The sequence below is a fragment of the Ictidomys tridecemlineatus genome, chromosome 10 (genome assembly GCF_052094955.1).
Source record: "Ictidomys tridecemlineatus isolate mIctTri1 chromosome 10, mIctTri1.hap1, whole genome shotgun sequence".
NCBI classification, from domain to species: domain Eukaryota; kingdom Metazoa; phylum Chordata; class Mammalia; order Rodentia; family Sciuridae; genus Ictidomys; species Ictidomys tridecemlineatus.
In genome coordinates this window covers 61,468,855-61,494,180 of record NC_135486.1, presented here as the reverse complement: position 1 = coordinate 61,494,180, position 25,326 = coordinate 61,468,855, and the positions used below count along the sequence as shown (strand labels likewise).

At 51.4% G+C, this 25,326-nt stretch overlaps 1 protein-coding gene and 2 long non-coding RNA genes across 3 annotated transcripts in view; 1 reads left to right on the top strand and 2 right to left on the bottom strand.

Annotated features, from left to right (window-relative positions):
- Kcnk1 (potassium two pore domain channel subfamily K member 1) overlaps window positions 1–23,044 on the bottom strand; it is a 34,533-nt gene extending 11,489 nt beyond the window's left edge. The window contains exon 1 of the mRNA XM_005320369.5: window positions 22,690–23,044. Coding sequence (XP_005320426.1) covers window positions 22,690–23,044 — 355 coding nt within the window. The remainder of the gene's footprint in view (window positions 1–22,689) is intronic.
- LOC144367295 (uncharacterized) overlaps window positions 1–25,326 on the bottom strand; it is a 490,767-nt gene that overhangs the window by 404,147 nt on the left and 61,294 nt on the right. The gene's annotated exons all lie outside the window — the stretch shown is intronic.
- Window positions 23,130–24,350, top strand: LOC120887248 (uncharacterized). The gene is made up of 2 exons (XR_005730387.2): window positions 23,130–23,246; window positions 23,568–24,350. It is a non-coding gene; the product is annotated as an uncharacterized LOC120887248 (long non-coding RNA).

Genomic DNA, 25,326 nt, shown 5'->3' with positions numbered 1-25,326 from the left:
TTGTACATTTTAGAATTCCTTATTCTCCTGCCCTCCTTCTCCCTTTATCTTGGCCCTCTCCTCTCCCCATCCTGCTAAGTGACCAGTGGCCAGGAGATGAGCCAAAAGGTAAGAAGGAAGCCCTCCAGGGGTGGCTCTCCTTGTCTGCCCAAACAAGGGGAAGGACTGCCCAGAAAGCGCTTCAGTAGCAAACTGTTTTGGGGAACAGTTCCCTTTTAGGCAGGTAACTGTGGTAACAGGTGGACAGGGAGGAGGGGGAAGGGCTCTGGAGGTGTTAGCATTTCAATCCCCCTAGAGGCAGCCTCCATCTTCCCATACTGGGAGACATTTCCCGATGACTGCTTAGCCCTGCTGCTGGTAGATGTGGGAACCTGTCCCAGGACTCAGTCCTTTCTTTCTGGCTAGCATCTGTAATGGCTCAATACATCCTTTGATGTTAGTCTCAAGAGCTTTCTTTGGTTTTACACAATTAAAGGCCTAACAACGTTACTGGATTCAAGTCGCCTGCTCACCACTCAAAAGTCAATACTTGGGAATTGAGAATTGGTGAGAAGAAAATCAGATTTATTCAATAGCCCGTCCTGAGAAGATGGAGAGGCTATCATCCTCAAAGCTCCACCATAGGGAGCACACACGGCTTTTATAAAGTGGGAAAAGGGGAACTGGGGAGAATGAGCAGGAAGGTGAACAGACTCCTCATTGACAAGGGCCTGTGTTTCTTTCTCTTCTGCTAGAATATCTTTGAGATAACAGTTGATTTCATCTCCTGGGCCAGTCTCTATAATTCTTCAGATAAACATATTTCCCTGCAACCTAAACATCATTTCTTGTTAAGCAACAGGATTAGCAAATCTTTGGCCCATACTTTGATGTTATCTGAAGACTATCATATGTCCCCCCCACTCTGTAAATCTAGAGATAAGTTACTGATTAGTAAGTTTTATGACTTGTTTTTTTTAGTTCCTTTTCCCAGAAATAGTTAACCTTGCAGTTAATCATTAAGATTCAAAAGGAGTCTTTGCCTAGAGAATAGGGGAGATGGCAGAAGACAACAGGTTGAACCTGTTGGGTGGCCTCCATCAGACGTGTCATCTACAGCTCAGCTAGTGGGAGACTAATCTCGCTCAGTGTACAACTTCCAGAATCAGTGATTTTTTAAAGTCATCTCCAGGCAAGTGAAGCTGGAGGGTTTATTTAGGGTTTCCCTTAGTTACAAAAATGCTTGGCAATAAGCTGATACATAAGACTGATATAAGGACTCTGACTGTTGTTTAAGAGTACATTAATGATCCCCCTCCAAAAAAAAAAAAAACAATCCAAATTCTTCCTCTCTAGGTCCCACTCCCCGCATTGTAAACTGGTCAAATATGGAGGCCACCCACCACAAACTACATATCCAGAGTGGACAACAGCAGATTCCCTTGAAGAAAGGGATGTGAGAGCTGGAGGTCTCTTCTGAAATGTCTCTGCTAGGTGGTATGTTACAAGGAAAGGGGCATGAGTGTCAAGCCACCTGTTGTAAATGTAGGAGCTTCACACGCTTAGGAACTTCAATAAGTAATCCCCTTGGTGGACTGTTGTGAGTGAGACACATTCGGGTGGACCAAACATATTTGTGTCTTTCCAAATGTCGGAATTTACTAAATGGCAATAAATTCCCAGGCTGCTCCACTGTGGATGGAGGTGGGTCATTGAATACTTGTGGATATCCTGCTAGCCACAAGCTGGGCACACAATCTTAATTACTAATACTTGTAACACTCAAGTCACACATCACACTTTACACACAAAAATTATATACTCACATAAATAATAGAGACAGAGATCTGTATATCTCTCTCTGCTTAGGCTGAGAAAGGGTTAAGCGGCCACAGGGGTCCAGGAGGCTGAACTGAGAGAAAGGCAGAGAGCAGGTGTGACTCAGAGTCACTATAGGTGGTTAGATAAGAACTTGTTCAGGGGACAGAGCTGTCAAAGAGCAGCAAGTTATTTTAGACCAGGGTCTGAACAGATGGCAGTTTCAGAGTGTCAGCTTGGAGTGTCAGCCTGAGATGTCAGCTTGGAGTGGGCTCTGCATGGACATCATGGGCAGGAGAAGCTGAATTCTTCTGAACCCCAAGGACAGAGATTCAGGTGTTCCTCACGGTGGAAGCTGGTGATGAATGAGCGGTCAACAGGGTCAGAGTCTCGAGGTGCTCCTCTTGTGATGGGTCTCAGGTACGGGGAGCTTCATTCAGTGGCCTGGAGTGTTCAGAAAGCTCACGGGTCTGGTTTCTGCCATCTGAGTTCCGTACACCCAGGCATCCATGCGCTTCTGATTAACTCACTAAGTTCACAGATGGTCACTTTTAAGATTAATTTCTTTATCAGTTTGTGCCTTGAGGTTGTGCTAGGCAGATGGTGGTTGTTTACTTGTGCAAATAATGTACAGAACCATTCGACTTCAGACCTTAACTCAGGGTAGAGAGCTCATGGCACACAGTTCCACAAGTTGGAGCAGCTCCAGGAGGTCACAGCCTGGAACTGTGTCTATGCATCATGGAGCTGCTCAGCAGGGCATACCTATTCTCCTTAGGAATTCCAATATGTTCAGAAATCACTGTGCCCAATAAAAAAGTTACAAAGTTGAGCTTTGCCAGCCCAGTGGGGTCAAAAATGCTAAACTATGAAATGCAGATGTAGGAGAGCTTTTCATTTCCTCTAATAGGAAATGCGAGGCTTTCTTTGCTGTTTGAAGTCCTGCCTTTGTACAGAGGGTACTAGAAGTGTACTTTCCCACATCTAGACTGAAAGTGGACCCTAGGCACTATGGATAAAGCCAAGGGTGACTTCTCAATTCTAAATCCTCAGATTGGTTGTGATTTCATAATCTCCTAGATAGAAGAGTTCTCCCTTAGCCTCAGCCCCAACTGCATCTCCCTTGACCTCCCTCATCTCAGAACCTGGGGGACCAGGCAGCTGCAGATGCTTTGCCTGGAAGGGTCACAAGTCGTGATGCTACAGGTCCAGCCACATAGAGCTCCTGCACAGGGGGCAAGGGCTGGAGAGTTTTAGCTGCTTCTGCCATTTGGATCCGAGGCCCCAGGGGCAGCCCACGCCCACCCCATTCCTCCTCTCCCACCTTCTGTAAACAGGTAGGACAGGTTTCACAGCCTGAGTGTTGCTGAAAGCCTGGTCCTTGTCTCTAATGCAATCCAATAAGGAGAAAAAGGAAAAAGAAGTTTCATTTCTTTGCTAGCAAAGGAGGACAGAGGACTCCTGTCCCAGAGGCTATCCACATTGTCCTCCCAACCTGGCCCCCAGCCCCAGACTCCATGCTCACATGCTCGTGGCCCATGGTACCTTCCCCTCACTGGTCTCTACCATAGAGCCAGATATCCACACTGTTCTTCTCTGGTCTCCCCAGAAGGGAAGAGTGGCCACAACCCAGAGGCCACGACCCAGAGGTAAAGAGAGGGTCATGCAGAGCTGCTGGGGAGCCACAGTGTGGGAGACTTGGTCCTTTCCTGCCTTTACCACAGCAGGTCCGCAGCTGAGTAGCCATGTGAGGCTGGCACGAGGACAAGGTCAGCACCAGGAAGGGGCAGAGGCAGGTAGTGACCTCAACACCTGCAGCTGCTGACCGCCAGTTCCATGATGGGAGAAAACCACAGAACCCTCCCCTAGCTCAAGCCACTGTAAGTTGGGATTTTGTTTATTGCAGCTGAACATCATCTACGTTATCAGTGACCTGCACCATGGTTACTAGTACGCATTTCTCTGAGATACAAGCTGCCTGGTTACTGGCACTGTACCCCATTCACCTCTGGGTCTCAGGAACCCCAGGGCAGGGCTTGATGGGCAGCAAGCCCAGAGGTGGGGGACGATGTCACCCCAGAGAACAGGACCGAGCAGCAGGCACCCTAGCTGATGTCTCAGGGACACTGAACCCTCCACACCAGGGAGCAGGTGTGAAGGCACCTGGATGGCACTGTCACCACGCCTGGTACTTACTATTCCAGCCTCATGTCCCCTCCTGCCCTTCTCACTGAGAATCATGCCATTAGAGCTTTAAGTACCAAGGCCCATCAACCTAATAGAACCATTTAAATTGAATTTCTTGCTTCTGCAATGATTGAATTGGATTTACCCTTAATCCAGAAGTCTCCAAAGCCACATTGCATTCTGACCCACTGTGCCCAGATGCAGAATTCCCACTGGGTATGTTTGGAAGGAAACTGCTATGATCTGGGTTTTCAAGGTCCCCAGAGCCCTCGTGTTAGAGGCTTATTGCCCAGTGAGGTGCTCTTGGGAAGTGGTGCTTTCAAGAGGTGGGGTCCAGTGGAGGGTCCTGGTCCTGGGTGGCGTGCCCTGGAGGGGGTAGTAGGACCCAGCCCCTTCCTCTCTTCCCCTCCCATTGGTTCTTAGCCCCGAGGAGAGAGCTCCATCTCCACTCTCTGCAGGATGTGCCACCTCATAGGCCCAAAGCAAGGGGCCCAGTGGCCATGCATTGAAACTCCCACAGCCTGAGCCAAAATAGACCTTTCCTGCTAGGCATAGTGGTGCACACCTGTACTCCCAGAGGCTAGGGAGGCTGAGGCAGGAGGATCGCAAGTCCAAAGCCAGCCTCAGCAACTTAGGTCCTAAGCAACTGAGTGAGACTCTTTCCCAAAATTTAAAAAGTAAATAAATCAAAAGGGCTGCGGATGTGTCTCAATGGTTAAGTGCCACTAGTACCCAATATATAAATAAACTTTTGGTCCTCATAGGTTGATTACTGCAGGTATTTTGTTACACTAACAAGAAGCTGATTAACAGAAATCAAAATATTTCTCATGGAAAAATAAAGGTTACTTGCACTGATGCTAATCAAATGCCAGGGAGCTCTCTGCCCTCTATCTAATCCCCAGAGATTCACAAGGACAAAAGGCCTCCCCACATTCCCTCTGTACCCCCTGCCTGAGGACTGGGGCAGGTCCTCCCTCACTGCTCCCTGTCAGCTGGAGATGGGGCCAGAGGCATCTGCGGAGAATGTACTTTCCCTCATTTTCCTGCCTCTGAAGCCTGGGACAGCTCTCCTTTGTTCTTCCACTTCCCTAAAGGCATTGTTCTTTGTTAAAATACTGCCTAAGGCAGGCCTAAACCACAGCATGGAGTGACATTTCTCTGTTACAGTGTGCACTGTGCATTCAGTAAACTTGTTAATTTTCTCTTGTTGATCTTTTTATTGTTGCAGGAATCTTTCTCAGCAGCAAACCAATGACTGTTGAGGAAAACTGTTTTTCTCCCCTTCATTTTGGCAACTCGGATGGGACTTTCTGAGATGTTCCACTTGCTCCAGGACCTACAGAAGGGATCTTGGGGAAATTAGCAGAAGCTGCTTCCATGCCACATCCACCTGCCTAGAGTCTTTGCTTTGGCAACCACTCTGCCTAGAACAGTCATCCTTACTCACGCACCTGGCTGGCTTTCCCCCAACTTCAGGTCTTGATTCAAATGCCCTCAGCTCAGAGGGGCACACGGAGCACCTCCTGGCATAGGACATGCCCCGAGTGGAGGCCTGTCTCCCTGCCCTGCTTCACCTTTCTGGAAACAGTCACTCTATGTGATGTATTTTATATCATCTTTACTTGTGTTGGTTAGGATCTTTCCTCCTTCTAGAATAAATGTTCCACAGGGAGAGCTTTAGTACATACTGTGTTCTGCTGCTTCTCGGCAGCTGGAGAATGGCCTGGCACACAGCTGGTGCCCTAGGGTGCGCTATGCAAGGACGTTGGCAGAGTGGATGAGCTCGTCCACAACGTGTATGTAAAGCATCATGACGTCACGTAAAAACAGTCGTGGTCCCTGCTGGCTTAAGTCTTCTGCCTTCGTTCAACCACACAGAAGTACAAGCAGCAAAAACTATCTTGGGACAGACTCGGGGCTCCTGAGGACCAGGACAGCACCTGCTCTCCTTCCTCACAGAGGGGACTCGAGGTACCTGTGTGGCTTTTGGTTCACAGTCAACACCGTTGTTAGCTGAGCCATGTTGACACCCTCAGTGATTCTCCCATTCAAGCAGGTTCTTCACACTCAAAACATTTACATGGGAATGATTATACGTTTTCCATTCACAAACTGATAATTGCTATTAACAAAATATTAAAGAAGCTCCTAAAAAGGAAGGAAATATGGGTACTCACCTACTTTAGCTATGATGAGGACTCCATTTTAAAAAGCTGGCCTAAACAACGGGAAGTTTGCACCAGAGAATGATTCAAACTTCAACATTCTTTCTTCTTTTGGACTTGGGCCAAGGGTAGAAGCCTTGTGCACAATCAGGGTGATAACATATCCATTGAGCTTTGGAGAGAAGCAGTCACATGTGTGGCAGAGTGTCCTGTCTGGGCAGAAAGGCCACACCAGGCCCTGTGCCTCCACGGGCAGCGAGCAGACAGGCCTCCGCATCTGCCTCCTCTCAGGAGATCAGAGGGTTCCCTGGGCTTCTCCTTACAGGCTCCGGGGAGTGCAGCCCCTGGTCCTTTGTGACAGACACTTCCCCCGTGAGCACTTAACCAAGCAGAGTGGCCGACTGCTCCCATGGGTGCAGTTGCCTCACAAGCCTGCTTTTTCTTCATACGGCCATTGTTCTCCAGCACTCTGTCACTATGAGAAACCCAGAGGTGACCAACTTACCAAGAATAAAGGTTTACTTTGGCTGACATCTTTGTAGTTTTCAGTCCATGGTGAGCTGGCCTTGTTGTGTTTGGGCCAGTGCCAGCACATGGCAGGGCAAGCTGCCCTCCTTGTGCCCATGGAGCAAAGGAGAAGGGAAGAGACTGGGGTCCCATGACCTGCCTGCAGACCTCCTGAGGCCCCTCTCCTAAGGCTCCAGACCCTCCCAGCAGCACCAAACTGGGCACCAGGGCTTGCACACATGGGCTCTGGGGCACTCCAGACCCAATTACAGCAGCCACCAAACCTGCGACTCCAAGTGCCCAACCTGTGAGCACAGGGGTGGAGTCTCAGTCCTGCCACCTTCAACGCCTCCCATTAGAACAGACATGACGCTTGGAAAACAGGATGATGAGGGTCTGCCCGCCATGACTGCAGCCACAACCAGAGGAGGGAATGTGAGCGAGAGCCATTGGGCACCCGGAAGTCTGACTGGGCGGGTCCATTCCTGTTCACTGCCATTGCCAAGCACCTGCCTCCACGTTTGCTCATAGCCAGGTGATGATAAATGAGCCACTGGAAAGACGGCCTCCCGAGGACCCGGAACAGCCTCACCTCCCTTCTCATGCTGAAGGAGGAAGTGGTTCCCGCCTGGTACTGACCGCGGGCCAGCACAGGGCTTCCTATCCAGTCAGGGCTGTGCATGGCCTCCATTAATAGCCTAGCCTGAACGACAACAGAGCTGTCCCCAAGAACCTGGACAAGACACAACCACCAAGACTACCCTCGTCCTCAGTCTGTCTCTGAACCCAAGACTTACAGGGGGTTAGCCTAGATGTCAGACAAACCAGCAACACGGTTCTCTTTCTCAACAGAACATCCTACTTGACAGTAGGGCTCAGATTCCATCTTACAAAGTTGGCCACTTGCAGAGAGTCATAAGGCCAATATTCTTAGATTTGACAATAGTTCTTGAATCCCTCAGAAAAACAAGCATTTTTATTGGGCTACCAATGTTTCCCAATAATGTCACATTAACCAGGTTTCTGCTGAGGTGCTGACCTCATGGAACTGCCCCAGGGAAGAACTCCCTGCCTCACTCAGAGGCAAAGTTCACTACTATGAATACGTAGGTTTCTAGACTTTGTCGCACACCTATCAGCATGAGGCATGTGTCAAGTTCATCTAACACAGGACTAGGTTTCTTAGGGTCACAGAAGGGAGCAGGATTGCCTATAACCTTCTTTCTGCCCATGGGTTAACTGCTTATGTGTGCAGTCCCTCGCCAGCATCCACACAGAGTGGCTGATTGATTGATCATGACACGTGGAATCACGCCCAAGGTAGCCAAGGAGGGAGTCCTGGCAGTCTGGCCTCTGAAAGGCCAAAGGGGATGTCCTAGAGCAGAGCGACGGGCAGACGTAGGCTCCAAGGGTGGGGAGGACGCTCTCCCAACCATGTCAGTACGTGGAACCATGGTGTACAGGATGGGAAGTGCACAAGACTAAGCTCCAAGGGCTGCATCACAGACGCACCTGATGAGGAAGGAAAGCAGAGCACAGCTGCAGGCCAGGCTTGAGACCCCACCACGACGCACCAGAGTGCCAATCCCCATGAGCCAGTGAGCCTCCATCCCAGGAAGGAAGAGCAGCCATGGCCAGGGAGGGTCCTGCAGCCGTGGCCAGCAAGGGGCCGTGATTCCTGGAGTCATTAACCAGATTCCTTGTGAATTCTGAGCAGCAGGCAGGACGTCCCCCACAGGAGAACCAGCAGCAGTATCCACCCTGGACCTCAACAGTGACCACCAGCTGAGAAAAACACAGTGAATGAAAGCCAGGGCTAATGGAGTAACCAAACAAGGAACCCCAGGCCTCTCGTCCATCCATTAATTAACGTGGTCATCCCACCTGACTAAACTCACTAATGACATATTCTCACTGGAATCATCAAGCAATTCGGTTGTTTGCACTTCATAATTTATTAGCTTCAAATTAGAGTCAATATCTTTAGAGGAAAAAAAAGAAAATAGGACAAGTGTATCTGTGTAAAAGTTTAACCCATATAGGACACATTAGAGAGGTCATGAAGTCGGGCAGCAGCCTTCCGGGTACAGCAAGAGTCCCGGAGCTGGCAGAATGAGCACACGTTCACCCCACTAGGACGCTCTGGGGCCAGCTGCCTCCTGCCCACTGAGAGGGCACAAAGCCCTAAGCTGTGCTTCTCCAACCAGCACAGCAGCACAGGAGAGGTAGAGCCCAGCAGGTGCACCTGGTCAGGCATCGTGGGTGGACACTTCTGGTTCCCACTGCAGCTGGGCCAAGCTGTGAGACCTCCATTGGAATTAGTAAGGTGCTGGCCTTGGCCTGGGCCACAGGGGACCAAACTAGAAGACAGCCTCATTCCTGCAGTTTCTGGCTGGCATGCATCCCCCTGCCTCTTCATTTAATGGGAAATGGAGAATCACCTACCCGGGAAAAGCAGACCTGGTGTTATTTGGGGGCCATACAGGACAAGCCTGAGGACCAGGGGTGGTAGGCACATTTCTTTGGGAGCACAGATTGAGCCCAGCCCAGCCCAGCCTCATGTCCAGATGAGGACAGAAGAGGAGGTAGGAAAAACTCAAAATCAAACAAATTCTCTGACTGGGTGTCCTGGTACAAGTGACCTTCCCCGACACACAGAAGAGGGCAGAGCAGGAAGGCTGACTCCACAGCACTGGAGATGGAGGGCACCGTGGCTTTCCAACCTCCCTGTCCCCAAGCAGGGAGAGCCCTGCTGCACTCCTGCCCAGGACCAGCACCTTCCGGAGCAGGGGCTCCCATCTTTCCCTCCTCAGCTGCGCAGAGCTCACCCCTTCAGCAAGAGGCGCCTCCCATGGAAACCCTCATGTTCTCAGTGCCCTGCATGAGGTGGCAAAGGGAGCGCTGAGCATCAGCTGAGTGAGTGCCACACAGGCAGGGCAGGCAGTGACTGGGCATGGTGCTCAGGTACAGAGGCCGGACCTGGCCCTTCCCTTTCCAGGAGAGCAGAACTAGGGTGCAAGCCAGCATGACACCATCATAGGGACAACTATGTTTAGGTAAGTCTTCTGGAAATGCCACTACTCCACCTCTCGTGTGCTGTACTGAGGATCTCAGTGCTCTGGCTGCTCAGAGGGCACATGTGCAAAAAGATGTCACAAAAAGGGCACATGTCTCACAAAGTCAGACACGCAGCATGTGAGTGTGTCTGACGCTGACGCTCCAGGAAGGTCCCCAGAGCTCCCAGGCAGCTCTTGAAGAGATTCAAGTCTCGTCAGCTTCACTCTGCTCTGCAAACATGTCCCCACACCAGCATCTCTCAGGCCTTGGTGCACGGGCAGCCCGTACACACGCAAGTTCAACATGGGACTCGTTCACTGAGGTCATACTTCTCAAATAAAGTAGCAAGAAGAAAAGGAGACTTTGCAAATGTGATCATGGGGCCAGTTTTTAAAACGTTTCACCCCCAATGAGGAAAAAGACATAGATTGTAAGTGTAAGGGTGCATCCTGAGCAGTGCCTTTCCCTTGAATGTTCAGCACCTTTGTTGAACAAGAACCACTGGGGTCCAGTGTCCCCAGCCAAGGTGACGTTAAGCATCCTGGCTCTCAGTCCCGCACACTGCGAAACCGTCTTGGGCATCACAAAGTGTAAGGTCTGTGTTCAGAGCACCGTGCTACTTCTACAGACGGGAGAAAAAGAATGCTCAATTAAGTCACATCTCAGCTACCAAGTTAGAGGGCTAAGCTGAGGTCTTACTGTTAGTTGAGGTTTCACTGTAACAAAAATAAATTATTTATAGCCAAGAAACAGTTAACTGGTAACATGGCTCCCTCAGGCCTCACCCATAGCCCTTCATCACCCCATCAGCCCCTCATCACCCATGAGCCCCTCTGCACCTGCAAGCCCCTCTTTACCTCATGGCTGGATTGTGGGGTTTTCTGGTGGTGACCCACTCCCTACATAACCTCTTTATAGGTGCCCCAGAAGACCCAGAGACTGGGGTCTGGCCCATGGCCGGGCATGGGAAGGTGAGGGAACACCTCAGGGCTGTTCCCCCACAGGCCTTGAGAGACGCTCTGCTGCCGCCCATACCACTGGCCGTGAAACCCCTGTCTACTGTGCCCTGGGCCTATGCTGCAGGTCCCCTTGAGGTCTACCAAGGGCTCTGGTGGGCAGTCTGCCCACAGCTCCTCCATTCCCACAACCCTGTCCTCACCTCCTCGAGGTCCTTCAGCCAGGTAGAACTGTCGTTGGTGCAAGCCCCCCAAGTCTGAATGACTGCAGGAGCCTGGCAATGAGGGGACCCAGACCAGGCCACTTGTCACAGTGCAGCCGGGGAAGCCCCTGTGGCTCCCTGTCGCCTGCGGGGTCAAATGCCAACTCTGCTGCACACCTTGCCTCCACCAATGCTATCCTGGCCACTGCCTGCCCTGGTGGCTCTTGAGACGGGCACCCTCACTCTCTCTTCAGACGGGCCCATTCCACTGTGGGCGTTTGTGCCAAGTGATGTCCCTGTCACTCGCCTCTGCCCGCCTCTCCACCCCACCCAAACTCAGCCTTGTTGCTGGTCTCCTCAGTCTGCTTCCTCCGTGAAGCCTCCCTGAGCGCTATAGCCCACACCCCCCTTTCCCCAAGTCCTGCCGAGGCTGACGGGGACCTACATAATTCCACACAGAGGCCCAGGCACCCCCCACAGCTGTCTGAGAGTACCCTGCTTCACCTGGTCCCTGGACAGTGGTGGTCTGTCCGAGGCCCAGGTCACCCTGTACAGCATTTTCTTCTGTAGCCTCACCTGCTGGAAAGAGCAGGGCTGACCTGGGGATGCTCTCCCAAGACCTGGGATCAGGAATGCTCAAGCTGGACAAGGATCTGACCTGGCCCAACCTGGTACAGATGCTGCCAACAAGCTTAGATTGAGGATGACTTGCCTGAGAGAGCTGGCCCGGCCCCAGCTCAGTGTTCCACACCTGCAGTCCCTCACTTGGCCCATGCAGGACACTCAGTACAGCCGAACTAAACATTTTTCCTAAAAGCAACCCACGAATCTCACTTCGGGACACCAGGTTGGACTTCTGAGAGTGTTCCTTCAGGGTGACTCAGTCATGTCCACCTGAATTCACTCTGCCTCCCTGGAGTGACTGACAGCAAGGAGGGTACTCTGTGGGGGACAGGCCAGGTGGCAGAGGAAACTCCACGGACAGAGTCCACCTGCACTGGGTCAGGGGACAGCCTGAGTTCCCTGAGAGACAGGCCACACAAACCCACCACAAAACCTAGTTTCAAGTGAAGTATAAGAGGAAACTACATGGGCAGGTGCAAACAGGCCCCCTGGGCTCCCCAGGCCACCCTCACCAGAGCGGGTGTTCAACCAGAGTTGCCGGGGCGCGGGGGGGGGGCGGGGGGGGCAGGCCTTGGCGTCAGCTCACCTCCTGTGAGTTACAACCAGGAAGTTGCTTTTGCTGTGTGTGGTTTTTTTGTTTTTTGGGGGGTTTTTGTTTTTAATTTTAGTGATTTTCTTCCCTCTAGCTCTGTGTGCAGCACCAGAAGCAAGTGGGCTGGCGGCGTGTGGCGTGGTGGCAGGCTGCTCACCCACCCACAGCTCCTCCCCTGCTGCTGGGGACCACATCCGCCCATGCCCAGGGCAGGCACTTTGGGAGCCTCCTGTGGGCGGGAGACAGGCTCTTCTGAGAAGGCATCAGTAGAGATCTGGGCGACAGGTGGGAGGTGAGGGGGCCGGCCCTCAGCCACTCAGATTCCCACAGGAACCATCTGACTCCCGACACCCAAAAGGAGGCAGGCAGGAGCAGCCTCTCCAGCTTCTTTAATTAACTTAAGCCATCTAACCCTGGTCTCTAAATAATTGAGTGCCTTGGTGACCGGTGTTCAAGCACTTGACGAATTGCACTGGCAAGAATGTTTGAACCTTCTAATTCTAGCTCAAAGCCTTTCACTTTCCCTCTCCTTGGTTCGTCACAAGCTGAGACTGCATCTAGAACACAGTATTTGAGGGGGGAAAAAAGAAGGTGCTCAGATCATCAGGGAAGAGAGGGAGCCGCGTCTGCAAACCTTCAAGTTAAACAGCACAAGGAGACAGGAACAGCACCAGGCACTCTCCCTGGAGACACAAGATGACCTCCCACCAGTGACAGAATCTGAAACCGAAAATGTGCTTGTCTGGAGCGGACACCCTCCCACACTGTCCCCCATGGCACCTCTTGTGAAAAAGGTGCTTTATTGACTTCCTAAAAACAGAAACCATGTAGGTTCTTTCCATGGTGACTTTATTTAATATCAGCTACTCCAAAAAAATGTCCTGAGGGCTGGGATATAGCTCAGTGGCAAAGTGTTATCTCACATTTACAAAGCCCTGGGTTTGATCCCCAGTTCCAAAAAAAAAAAAAAAAAAGAACCCCACTTAAAAAAATAAGATAAAGAAATGTGCTGGAGGTATCTACTGTCATCCTTTGCACTACTCTATAATGTATATTTTATACTGAATCCCTGCATGAACACTAAATATTCCACTGGTATACTTATAAAATATGAAGCAAATACTTCTGCTTCTTGTTGTTTCAGTTTCTTACAAAGCCTTATGTCATATTACATTACAAATTAATAGCACCATTTAGCTACTCTTCCTTAGCATACAAGTTGAAGTATTTAACACTATCATAAATGTTTCCAACCCTGGCAGATAGCCCAGAGACCTCAAGTCCTGCACCTGAAATCCCTCTTCACCACTTACCCATCATCCCCCCAAGGCCTTCAGAGTCTGTGCGCTGACAATTGACACATGTGACCTACTGCGAGCCCACAGCACACTGTTCAGCAGAAGTCACTGTCACTGTCCAAGCGTGGCCCTCACAACACCCCTCTGAGCTGCGTGTGCCCCCAAGGTAACCCGGGCCCACCCCAGGGGGATGGAGTCCAACAGGCCCAGGATGAGCACCAGGCCCTATCCACTGCCAGGGCACTCTGTGGAGAGCACTCTGCCTGCGGCATCATTCTTCATTAGACTCCTGCTGACAGCTCACACCTACTCCATCCGCCCACCCTGCAGGTTCTGCCATCAGCTGGCTCCCAGCTGGGAACATGCCAGGCTCATCCGGGTTCCTGTGTTCCTCTGTTAATCCCTCCTACACCTGCTAGGGCCCACCCATTAGAGCAACTGGCTGGCTCCCCTCATCCCTCAGACCTGCTGTTGCTTCCCGCCTCATTCTGGAAAGCCACTTGTGTTGCAAGGCCCAGGATGTTGGACACCCTGCCTCTTGGCGCTCTTGCTCAGCCCCTGGTGGTGATGGCTTTCTGGTTGGGCTGTCCAGTCAGGCCTTCGTCCTCATGCACAGCTCCCCAAACAACTGTACCAACACCCCCTCTTTCCCTCTTCACACCTGCCTTCTCCTCAGTAGGCGGGGGCATGGAGGCCACGGAGGCCATGCAGACCACTGAGGTCATCACAAGCTGCAATGCCAGTGCCCACCCCTTCCCCAAGCCACTCTCCCTGGCTTCCGTCCCCAGGGCTAACTTACTGTGCCAGCCACAGGCTCTCTGCTTGACAGCATCTCCCTTCCACCAGACGCCCCTCCCAGGAGAGCAAGGACCATTCCTCTCATTCACTGCGATATAACCCAGGGCCCAGCTCAGGGCCAGGGGAGCCCACATGCTCCTTAGATGTGCAGGAGGGAAGCGGGCCTCTGCCCTGCAGACCCTGGAGGGCCTCCCATGCTGGGCACAGCTATGCAGGCCCTCACATACCACAGGTGAATACTTCAGTCATCTCTGAATACGTCAGCAAGACAATGACATTACAGATGAACGACTCCTTTAGAGCCTTCTTCATGTTACAAGACAATCTCAGAAAAGGGAAGAAATGTCCTCAGAAGGCGGGTTACTTCCACACAGGGTGGCATTCAAGAAGTGAGGGAACCAGCAGGCAGAAGGCTGAGTGCTTGGGAGAAAGGCCAAAGAGAACTGGGAAGGGGCCTGGGGAAGGCCCTGGGCAGGTTCCTGCACCCCTAGTGCAGAAGGCCCCGTGGGCAGCTCTTCCTGGAGATGGCCTCTCCTGCCTCCCTGCTCCACTGGCAAGTGGACTACAGACCAACAACGAAACCAGGCCAGAATAAACCTCAGGAAACCTCAACAAAGTGAGCAGAAAGAGGACAGAAGCCTCAACTTGAGTAAACTGCTCAGCTGAGACTGAAGACAGGGGCCTGAAGCTCCTAAGTGGTATTTGCATCTTTCACATTGTCCATCTTCACAGCCACAGCTGTCATGAATGTCTGCAGCCACTTTGGTCACGTGTCCATCCCAGACGACCTGCCCCTCTGCCCTCTGCAGCCCTTCAGCTGCATCCAATCCCTTCTGTGAGGAGCCCCTCCCTCCCCATGACTAAGTAAAAGTTGGGCAGGCGCATTGCACGTGCGGAGTCCATGGAGTGAGCCTTTTTGTCTCCAGAAGTAGCCTCCCTTCCCGTCAGAGCAGCATGTGTGCTGCTTCCTGCTGTACACTGCAACCTAGGACCTAAGGAGGCCTCTGTTGGAGGCTGTATTTTGCCTATTCTTGATTTCCACCTTGATTGGTTTCTCAGAACAGGCTGAGCTGGCTGCACTGAGCTGGGAACGCTTGAGGGGGCTGACCACCACCTAGGGCTGGTAACAGGGAGGCCAGCAGCTGGGGAACAGTAGGGATTAGCTCTGGCTTCTGTAAGCATCCCACAGCTGCTGGCTGGAGAGGGCTGTTAATGCTAGCTGAGAGCTGCTATTGCTTGGAGCTGCTAACACTAAGGAGCTGCACTCGGCCCATTTGTGATTTCTGCCTGAGTTGAGAAGAATCCTGAGCCAGTGGGTACAGTTTGGGTCATGTGTGAGGCCCTGGAGCTTTGACTCATCTCAGGAGGAGCCTCCAACTGATCTCCATGTGCACACTCTGGCCCCAGGCCTGCATATGTCTTGGCTTTCTTTCTGAATCCAGCCATGATTCCACCAACTCTGCAGTACCTGGGTCTCTGAATGCCTGGTGAACGTTCCACCTAAAGCCCCCACAGTATAGAGACAAGAGAGAAGGGCCCATTCTCTACTTCCACCTTTAACAGCTATGGCTGCACCAGATGCCTTCTAGTCAGCCATGGCCATGTCCAGTGCCCTGCAATGGCTCCAAGGAACTTTACTTTGGCTGGCTGCAGCACCTCTGAGAAACCTGTGGCAATCCCTAAGGACCCCTCTCTGCAGCCTCTCTGGATGCCTCCCTCTTCCTTGGCCGCTCCCAATCTGGTCCACAAGGAGCAGTACACAGTCATGACTTGGCAGACAGCCTGAGGAGGCTGTGCACCTGCCTAGACCCACCACCACTGGCTGTAAAAGGAGCACACTCCTCAATCTTGCGCCAGGCTGGGACCCCGTCTTAGGTACTGCCTTCCCGTGCCTCAGCAGATCCACAGCAAAGCCTGTGGTTCCTAGCTCAGATGAGTTTCACAGCTGCTGTGATCTTTATCCTGGAAAGAGCAGGCTGAACTGGTTGTTCTGAGCTGGTAGCACTAAGGGCTACTACTGCTGAGAATGCCCCACAGCCTTAGAGTAGCAGGGAACTGGACGGAAGCTGCTCAGGGAATGGGGGCCTTGAGTTCCAGGAAATGGCTGGGAGAGCTGTTGACACTAGTTGCTGGGAACTGCTGACGCTGGGGCCACAGGAGCACACAAAGAGCTGAGAGTCACTGGCACTTGAGTGCAGGGCTTTGATGGCTCAGGGAGTGTCAATTTGGATTTTTATCATATCTGAACAAGAGAACCCTTCAATTGGTACCAGTGCTAGAAACACATCTGTGGAGGCATGGGAAGGCAGGCTTTCCTCACACCAAGAAGTCAGCTCCAGTCAGAGATGCAATTGCAGAAAGGTAGACTCTGATCTGGGATCAAACAGACAGCACCAAGTTAAAACTTGCCAGTGTCCAACAGAAGCCAATTAGTCTTCATCCATATAGCAACCCAGTCTGCTCTGCAGATGGAAGAGAGGGAACCCAGATGCCACTGGGAAGCAACCAGCATGAGGGCCACGCAGTGCTTCAGGAACAGGAAGTCCATGCTCCTGAAAAACTATGTGGCTCTGGAACCCTCTTCTGTCTCACTTCCACTGTCAGGTCAGGGCCAGAGCCTGCACCTGCTGCTGACTGAGAGAACACCAATTCTCTAGGAACTATAGAGAAAGACCACAGGAAGTCAGAGCCAAACTGAGTCCAGGGACAGCAGGGTCATGGGAGTTGAGAAAACACCTCAAAGCTGCGTGCTCTCTGACAAGGAGAACAAGCAATGGGAACACAGCACAGGCTCCATAGATGGCTATAACTGGTATCAGTGGGTGTCTCTCAATAATAAAATCTAGCCAGCTGCAACTCCAACCATGCCAAAAAGAGCATTCGATGCAGCCGGCATCTGTCCCTGAAACCACCCTCACAGTCAGCCGGGCCATCTGGAGTTGCCCTGTTTATGGGTCACACTGAGTATGAGCAATTTCATATGCTCTGACCTTACATGTGTCTGCTACTCATAGCCCATTGATGTTTTGCCCACACCACAATTCAAGGACAGTGTGTCCCGAGGGCCTGGCTAGGTTCACTGCACATTGGAAGATTCTGTTCTTAAACAAGACTTACAGTCCGGCCATTAAAAGCAAAGACCTAGTTTATTTCAACATCCGTAATTGTTACAGCATGTTCCAGGTGCTATAAAACAGGTGTAGAGAACACAGTAGTTCATAGTTTGGGGGATAAAAAGCTCTTCAAAATATTCAAGAGCTGGTGTTGCATAGACAAGTATGTGTTTTACATTCAAACACTGAATCCACTCGCTCTTACCATCACTGGGTGGAAATGCTTCCAGAGTGTATTGCACACTTCTATGACTTGAGCAGAAACATGCTGAAGCCTTTTCTTAATGGGTCAAGGACATCGACAACCATTGGCTCTGCCGTGGTGACATCCTACTCATGTACAGTACATAAAACTTGCAACAGTAAAAAGACTTAAAATTTCTGTTTCTTATGCTCCTATATCTATTTTTTTCATACCATTAAAAATAGCTGAGCCCCTCTTGCTTCGTTCCCTAGGGCTGTCATAACAAAACACCACAATGGGGTGGCTAAACAATAGGAATTTATTTTCTCCTAGTTCTGGAGGCTGGAAGTCAGAGGTAGAGGTGTGGGCAGGTTGAGTTCCTTCAGAGGCCTGTTTCAAACTTGCAGATGGCTGCCTTTGGACAAGTTCCTCATTCTCAGTCAATCTCCTCTTTAAAATCCCTGCCTTCAAATGTAGTCATGGTCTGCCATATGAGGTCAGGCCTTCAACCCATGAACTTGCTGGAAACACAGACAATGCCAGCTCAAGCTGTCAGGGGTCATGGAGACCAGGTCTGTGTTTCCACCCCTGAGAGGGGAGGACAGTGGAGACCACACCTCACTGGCTCCTTGCACACCTGGAAGACGATGCATGCACTTGCTGCCTGGCACCCGAGGGGGCAAAGAATATGTCTTACATTGTCTAGTTGTGTGGATGCCAAGCTACCTGTCACCTGCTCCCTGGGGCTGTGCTTTTCCTCTTGAGTCAGCCATGGGCTTGAAACCCATGCAGGGCATCATGTGGAAGTAAACGTGAAGGTGTAACCAGGCCAAGGCTCTCCTGGGGGAAAGGCCAGAAGCTGCGCTCACCATTTCCCATCCCTCCTGGCTCAGGTGGACTCTGCTCAGCCCTATTTACTGTCCTTTTACTCCATGTTTTAGGTAAGGCGATCCACGCCAACACAACTTTATCGCCCACAGAAAAGGCAGTGTCACAGATCTGCCCCCAAATCAGTGACACCTGTAATAACCACCCCATTTCTGGAAGTGGTTGTTGGTGGGGACCCACAGTGCAGGTGCTGCACCCCACTTGAGCATGCCAGGAAGCTGGAGAAGCCGCACTGTCTGCAGGAAGTGCCAAAGGGAGCGACGTGTGGGCAGAACAACCCTAGGGCTCCCAGGAGCTTCATGCCCAGTGGAGCACGCTGAGTCTGCCAATGTCCACTCAGGACGTGTCCTGGGAGTTGAGGCCACGTGGTCTCCATCACAACTACTCACCTCTGCCACAGTAGCCGGAAGGCAACCACAAATGACACAAATGCACGGGTGTGGTGCAGGCCAATAAAACTTCTTAAGGGCCATGAAATTTAATTGTCATAAAACTTTAACATGCCAGGAAATATTACTGCTCCTTTGACATTTTCCCAACCATCTGAAAGCACAGAAGCCATTCTTGGCTCAGGCTACACAAACACAGGCAGTGGGAACAGGTCAGGCCCAGGAGCTGAGCTTGTGGTTGGCTCATCCCTGCTCTACTCTAATAGCTCCAGAAATCTGTGTTGGTGGGAAAACTCATTTCTAGCTGACAGTTCAAACACCACGCATCCATCCTGTACACCACACCCCCTTTTACCTTTTCTCACATCTTTTTAAAAAACCACTCCTGTTTTGGTAGCCCCCTATCTGGTTACATCAGAGACCGCTCCAAACAAACCCAAATAAGCTCCTTTACTGGACACATGTTTAAGAGTTTTGAAACATCTCTTCACAAACAGGGACCAGAGAGCCTCCTACAGAAACAAGCCATGGCCACAAAGGGACTGAGCGTCTTATGGATCCCCCTTCAGCAGAAGGTAGTCACCGCTTAGAGAGAGTAGGAATAAAACACCATCTTACCCAGTGTCCCTCATCAAGGTGTGGCCGTTTGGCAGGGTGAGGGTGAGTCAAGAAGAATACTTGTGTCAAACCAACACCATCTGTGGTTCTTAAGAATGAATGATGTACTTGGTAGAACGAATCAGACATCACTTTCCTATGTGCACACATGATATGCGACCAGTGAAACTCCACATCGTGTATAGCCACAAGATGGGAAGGGATACTCCCCATGTGTATGATATGTCAAAATACACTTTACTGTCATGTATATCTGAAAAGAACAAATAGAAAATAGAATGATAAAGAATGAACGATGCAGCTCAAAGTCTTATGTGGCTACTAAAGAAGAGTTTCATAAAATGACATCTGACTCCCCAAATATCACCTAGATGACATGTCCTTGATCCTTGGGGGAGATCACAGTGTGAGTCAGGTGGGAATACTGTCTTCTCCTCTGGCTTTCAAGCCCCTCTTCCCTCCAGAAACTTCTGTTTCTTGCATCCTCATCTGGTTCCCATGGAGAGGTCCTTGTGTCTTTTTTGGATTAAGGGTGGTGGGCATCAACACATGCCACTCCAAACACGGCACCATGGCACCCGAGAGAACAGGAAGGCTGCCCTCACCTCCTCCTCCTCACTCTTCCCCCATGAAGCAGGCCGTGCAAGATTTGTTGGACCTTCTGCCAAGGATGACACTCATGTAGGGCCACCCAACCAAGTCCAGAAGAAAAGAACTTTCTTATCCATCACCCAAGACTCCGGTGCCATGTAAAACTGAAACAGATGTCTCTTGTCAGCCTGTCCTTCATTATTGGTGCCTCAGCCATGAACCTGGCAATGGAAGAGAAAGGTCTTCTCCTCTCAACAGGGGAGGTAAAGGGGTATTAAACTGATTATTAGAAATACTCTGAGTCCTTGGCAAAGAATGAAGAAAATACTGCTGTATCCAGCCAAGCTAAGGCTTCTTCCAAATAGACCATGCAGACTTCACCCAGTTCCTTCCAGAAATGGAGCCTCAGAATTTGGGGGATGAGGTGACTGGGACCCAAAGGCACTGACGGACCTGTATTATAGCGATGGTGACTGAGGACAGCATCTTTGTGATGCTGGTCACTACTACTTCACACAAGTCAAGGATGGGCTGTGCCTATGCAGCAGCTGGCAGCTGACAGGGCTGTAAGGGTGAGAGGGACAAGGACAAGCACATGCCCTGAGAGAGGAGCAGATCCGGCTCCCCTGAGCTGCCTGGCTCTCTGCCAGAGAAGATTCTCCTAGTAATGAAGTATACCAGCTTTAATCTAAAAGTGACCTAACCCTCTGCCACAAATCCAGCCAACTGTGTCCAACAGGGGCTCAGTGCAAAACCAACAAAGGAGGACCTTGGACTCAGAATGGCTATACTCACGACAGAGTTCATTGACCTGCTAATTATCCAAACCAAGAGGCACCTTTTTCACTGGGTTTGTCCCTAAGTGCCCCTTGCACTGTTTTCCTAAATGAACCATTGTTTTGCATGAATCCAGACTTTCTTAGGAACCCCAATGCCATCTGAATACCAATGATAAGACATCTGTCCCTAGTGCCTTTTCTACAGGAACTGCAATTTTTTTACTAATTAAAAAGTGTGAGAATGGCTCACATCTTAAATAGACAAGAATTTCCCAGAGGAAGCAAGATATACACTAACTTTGGACATTTTGCTAAGGACTATGATACTGAGCTTATTATACATGAGCTTCACCACTCAGGGGCAACCCTCCCCCCCCGCCAGGAAAAACAAGTAGGTTCTTTTCCACCTGGCATCCTCATTCCTGTCCTGTCTGCAAGGTACACAGTGAGAGCAGTCACCCTTCTCAGCATGCGTACCCAGCATCATGACCCCATTGTGAACTTCTATAGCCTTATGGAAATACTGACTTCTGAAGAGAATGAGTGATTCTTGCTCTAAAGCAAGCATAATCTAAACAGAAAGGCAAGGTGAATTCTGCCTGGGCAGAGGGACAGAGCTGATAAGTACAGTGGAGACGGTATTTGGTGAAATAAAAATTAAAGAGTCTCTAGGGCAGAGCCATTTTCAGAAAGGGAGACACAGGTTTGTCTCATTTAGGGCTATGTTTTTAGTATCCCACAACACAAGCTAGACTCCTACTTCTGTCTATTTCAGGATAAACTTAAGTCAGCTTAGTAATTCACCCCAGTCTTCTGAATAATTGTTTTACATGCTCTTCATGGACAGTGTTATTTATCACTCATTAATAATTGCCAAAACCACCAACTGGGTAAGGGGGGTGGTGGTTATGAACAACAGAAGCTGGGAAGTCCATCGAAGTAGGAGGTCACACCCCCAAGGGGATTCACCTGTAAAGCTTGGATATTATAAAGTGTTTTCCTGGAGGAATCACAATGCACCCCCCCACCCCAATTCCAAGCTACACTGGGAACTAGAAAGTGTATGGTGACCTTGTGCTCACAAAAACGGGTTGCTTCACAGGCTGATCTCAATGAGGAGAAGGGGCTGTGCTGGAGCCCTGTGAGGACAGAGGGCAGACACCTATCTCTATCTCAGCCCGGGCTGTGTGCCCCACTGGCCAAGGCTGGGGAAACAGCCTTCCTGGATTTAATCCAGCCCAGCGATGGCGCGCTGGGGCCTGTGTTCCTCCCCCTTGCACCTGAGGACCTGCTCCATTCCTGAGCTCTGCAGGAGGTGGTGCTTTGAAGTTGACCAGGAACCTCTCATACCTAAAGTTGAAATAACTGCTGAATCAGGGTGCCCCATTTTGTCGGCTCATGGGCAATCGGACACTCGCTTTCCTCTCCCCCACCCTCCTCCTACTCTGAAGGAAACCAAATCGGCCTGTTAGAGGTCACCTGCCTCCCGGTACTAAAAGCCTAATATCTATGCATGGTTATCAAAAGAGAAGGCACAGTCCGGAAGGTGCCTGCAGAAATATCGTTACTAGATTCTGCGGCTCAGCCCTCTGGGCGCAGGTCAGGAGGAAGGTGACCACACCAGGCGCAACCCCTAGCCCCTGGGCGGCCAGGATGCTACCGGTTCACCTGGAGATCTAGTTTAGGGTATTCAGAGAGCGTGGGGGATGTAGCCCCTGCAGCCACTCAGGCCCTAGGTTAGGGACCACTCCCCAAGAGTTACTTAGGGACCACTCCCCTGGAGTTCCTGGCGGTTGCACCAAGTCACGCTCTGAGACCACCTTGCTAAGGCGCGCGCCCTTGCGGCCGCAGAAGGGGCCAGGGAGGGTCAGAAGCTGGGGGCGGGGGATGGAGAGGCCCGGGCGCCGCCGGTGTGGCGCGAGGTGGCCGCGGCCTGCTACCTGTGGTGGACAGCACCGTGCTGGCGAAGAAAAGCGCGGAGGTGAAGTCCCAGTTCCAATTGCCCGAGGCGTTGCTGAGCACCGACACACCGTAGTTGCTGGCCTCCAGCACGCGGCCCAGGAACTGCTCGAGCTGCGGCTCCGACAAGCACTCGTGCTCCTCCAGGAAGCGGCGCTTCAGCTTGCGCAGCTCCTGGCGCAGCAGGTCCTCGTAGGGCAGCTCCACCGAGGAGAAGACCACGGCGCCGAACACCAGGTAGAGCAAGTAGCCGAGCACCAGGAAGCCGAAACACCAGGCCGAGCGGTGCCGCTCCACCAGGCGCACGCAGGAGCTGCCGGCCAGGGACTGCAGCATCTTCCCGCCGCCAGAACAGCGCCGCAGACCGGCCGGAGCGGCCGCCGCCCCTCGGCTTGGGCTCCGCTCCGGCCCGCGCGCTCCTCCCGCCACCGCCCGCCCGCGATTGGCTCGCTCCAGCGACGCTTTTCTTCCCTCTTTCCTGTTTCCTTGCAATATAAAAGGCCCAGATGATGTGGCAGTGACGTGGGCGCCGGCTCAGGTAACCGGGAATCGGCGGAGACCGCGCGCAAACTTGGCGGAGCGCTGGGCTGGGCGCGGCCCCGGAACACCCCGCCCGCGGCGCGCTTCCAGCCCGCGGCAGTCCCCGACCCCCGCCCGGCCTCCTGCGCCTCTCAGAGGCGCCCCTGCCCAGCGCCCACCGTCGGCCCCCGCCGGGTGGGTGAGCGCGCGGCGGGGCCACTTCAGGGCAAAGCGCTGCCCTCCCCGCAATTCCTGCCCCCGCGTATTTCCGCCTAGTCAAAGCCACCATCAAAAATAGCTAGCTCCTGATTCTGTCCTTCTCTTCTTATTGGCCAGACAGTTGGTCCATCTGGAGCCGGCGGTGGTGGCGAAGCACCTGAAACCACCGGCGGAAAAGCACCTTCAAGTGCCCTCGGACCCACACACCCCTCACGAAGGCTCCCGGGAAAGGAAGCGTCTACAGGGGGCCTGTTTCTGAGCTCTTGATCTTTAGAACAGGACCTCAGGCTTTGTGCTAAACTGAGGACCCAGGTGCCAACTACCAGAAGCAGCAGCTTCTCAAGTCCTTCTTCTCAGGGATGGAGATGTTGAGAGGGGCCCGTGGGCTGCCTTATGGCAATGGTAAAAAACCATGAACCTTTCTGGAAAGGTAACTTAGCAGCAGGCCTCAAGAGTCTTGAAGGAGTGTGTGTGCTAAGAAAAGCACAGAGAAGCTGACCTGAAACATCTCTATCACATGCACACAGCATCTGGATGTCTACCATACACAGATAAAATAGCAGCCAATCGGGAGCATTCTGGATGTTCCAAAGCAGAAAAATTATGGTATCTCAAGAGGGGGGCTGCTTCCAAAGATGTGTTCAGACTGCTGAAGCATAAACAAAACCCTACAGAATCTCAAATATATAAAATATTTGTATTCTGCATTGTAAAATCGAAGTATTTCTGCATAATAGATTGCATGGATAAATAAAACCAGCTCCTACCCCTTGCCCATAGGTGTTAGTAGAGGATGTAGGTGACTTTCATTTCTTGTGTTTTAAAATATTTTTAAAGTTTTCTACAGTAGCTGTGTTTTTGTAATCAGGAAAAGCATTAAAAGTAAAAGTGATTTGTACAATTATTTAGAATAAGAAAATCACATTTTATAAGTGTCTAACACACTCACCAGTGGTTCTTAACTCTCAGTAAATAATCCCTCTCTGCTTGCTCAGAGGATTGAGGTCATCTTTGCTTTCCTTCTCTGTACTTCAAAAGCTCATCAGTAACCCATTTCTTTCCCTTGCTCCCACCCCTGAGGAAGAACAGGCCTCCTTATTTTCAAGGTGAAGCTATCACCCCAGCCCTCCAAGTCCTCCAGTCTCCCGAGTAGTCACCATCAGCCAGTTCTCAGCTCTTCAGGAGCCTGAGTCCCTCCTTTCCTGACTCCTACAAACCCTCTCAGGTCCCCACCCTATCCTGTCCTCTGTGGGTTCTTTAAGCCATGCTCCTCCTACCCTGTCCCTGATCTTTGCTGATGTGACCTATCTGGATCCACTTTGTTCCTGAGGCCCCCTCTCCCTGCAGCACGCCATCAGAGTCCTCCTGCCCTTGCCCGCCTCTTCTCCTGTGCTTCTGCTCATAAGTGTCCTCCTGCTGGGACACGCCTTCTCCTTCTCTGCCATAGTAGGGATCCTGTCCTTCAGGCCTGGCTTGCATGTCATTTCCCATTCATTGAAATATGGCACCCAGCAAGATGTGAATTCTGCTCCTCCCAAATCACACAACCCCTCATATGCCACAGTCTCTGGCACTAATGTCACTTTGTGTGCAGGCATGGTAATGTCATTGTCCTCTCATGCACATCCACAGAGATGGGAGCACAATTGCAGATGTTCTGGCCCTCCTCTCATCAGAAAGAGGGTCTGTGTCCTCTCTGCCTAGGCTGGGAGACTTGTGACTGCGTCAACCATAGAATGCATCAGATGGGATATGTGGTGGTTTCCAAGACTGGGTCATGAAAGCACAGGAGCTGTTTACCTTGTTCACTGGAATGCCTTGCCCTGGTGCCCTGAGCCACTGTGGGAGGGCCACTTGGAGGTGTTCCAGATGACCATTCC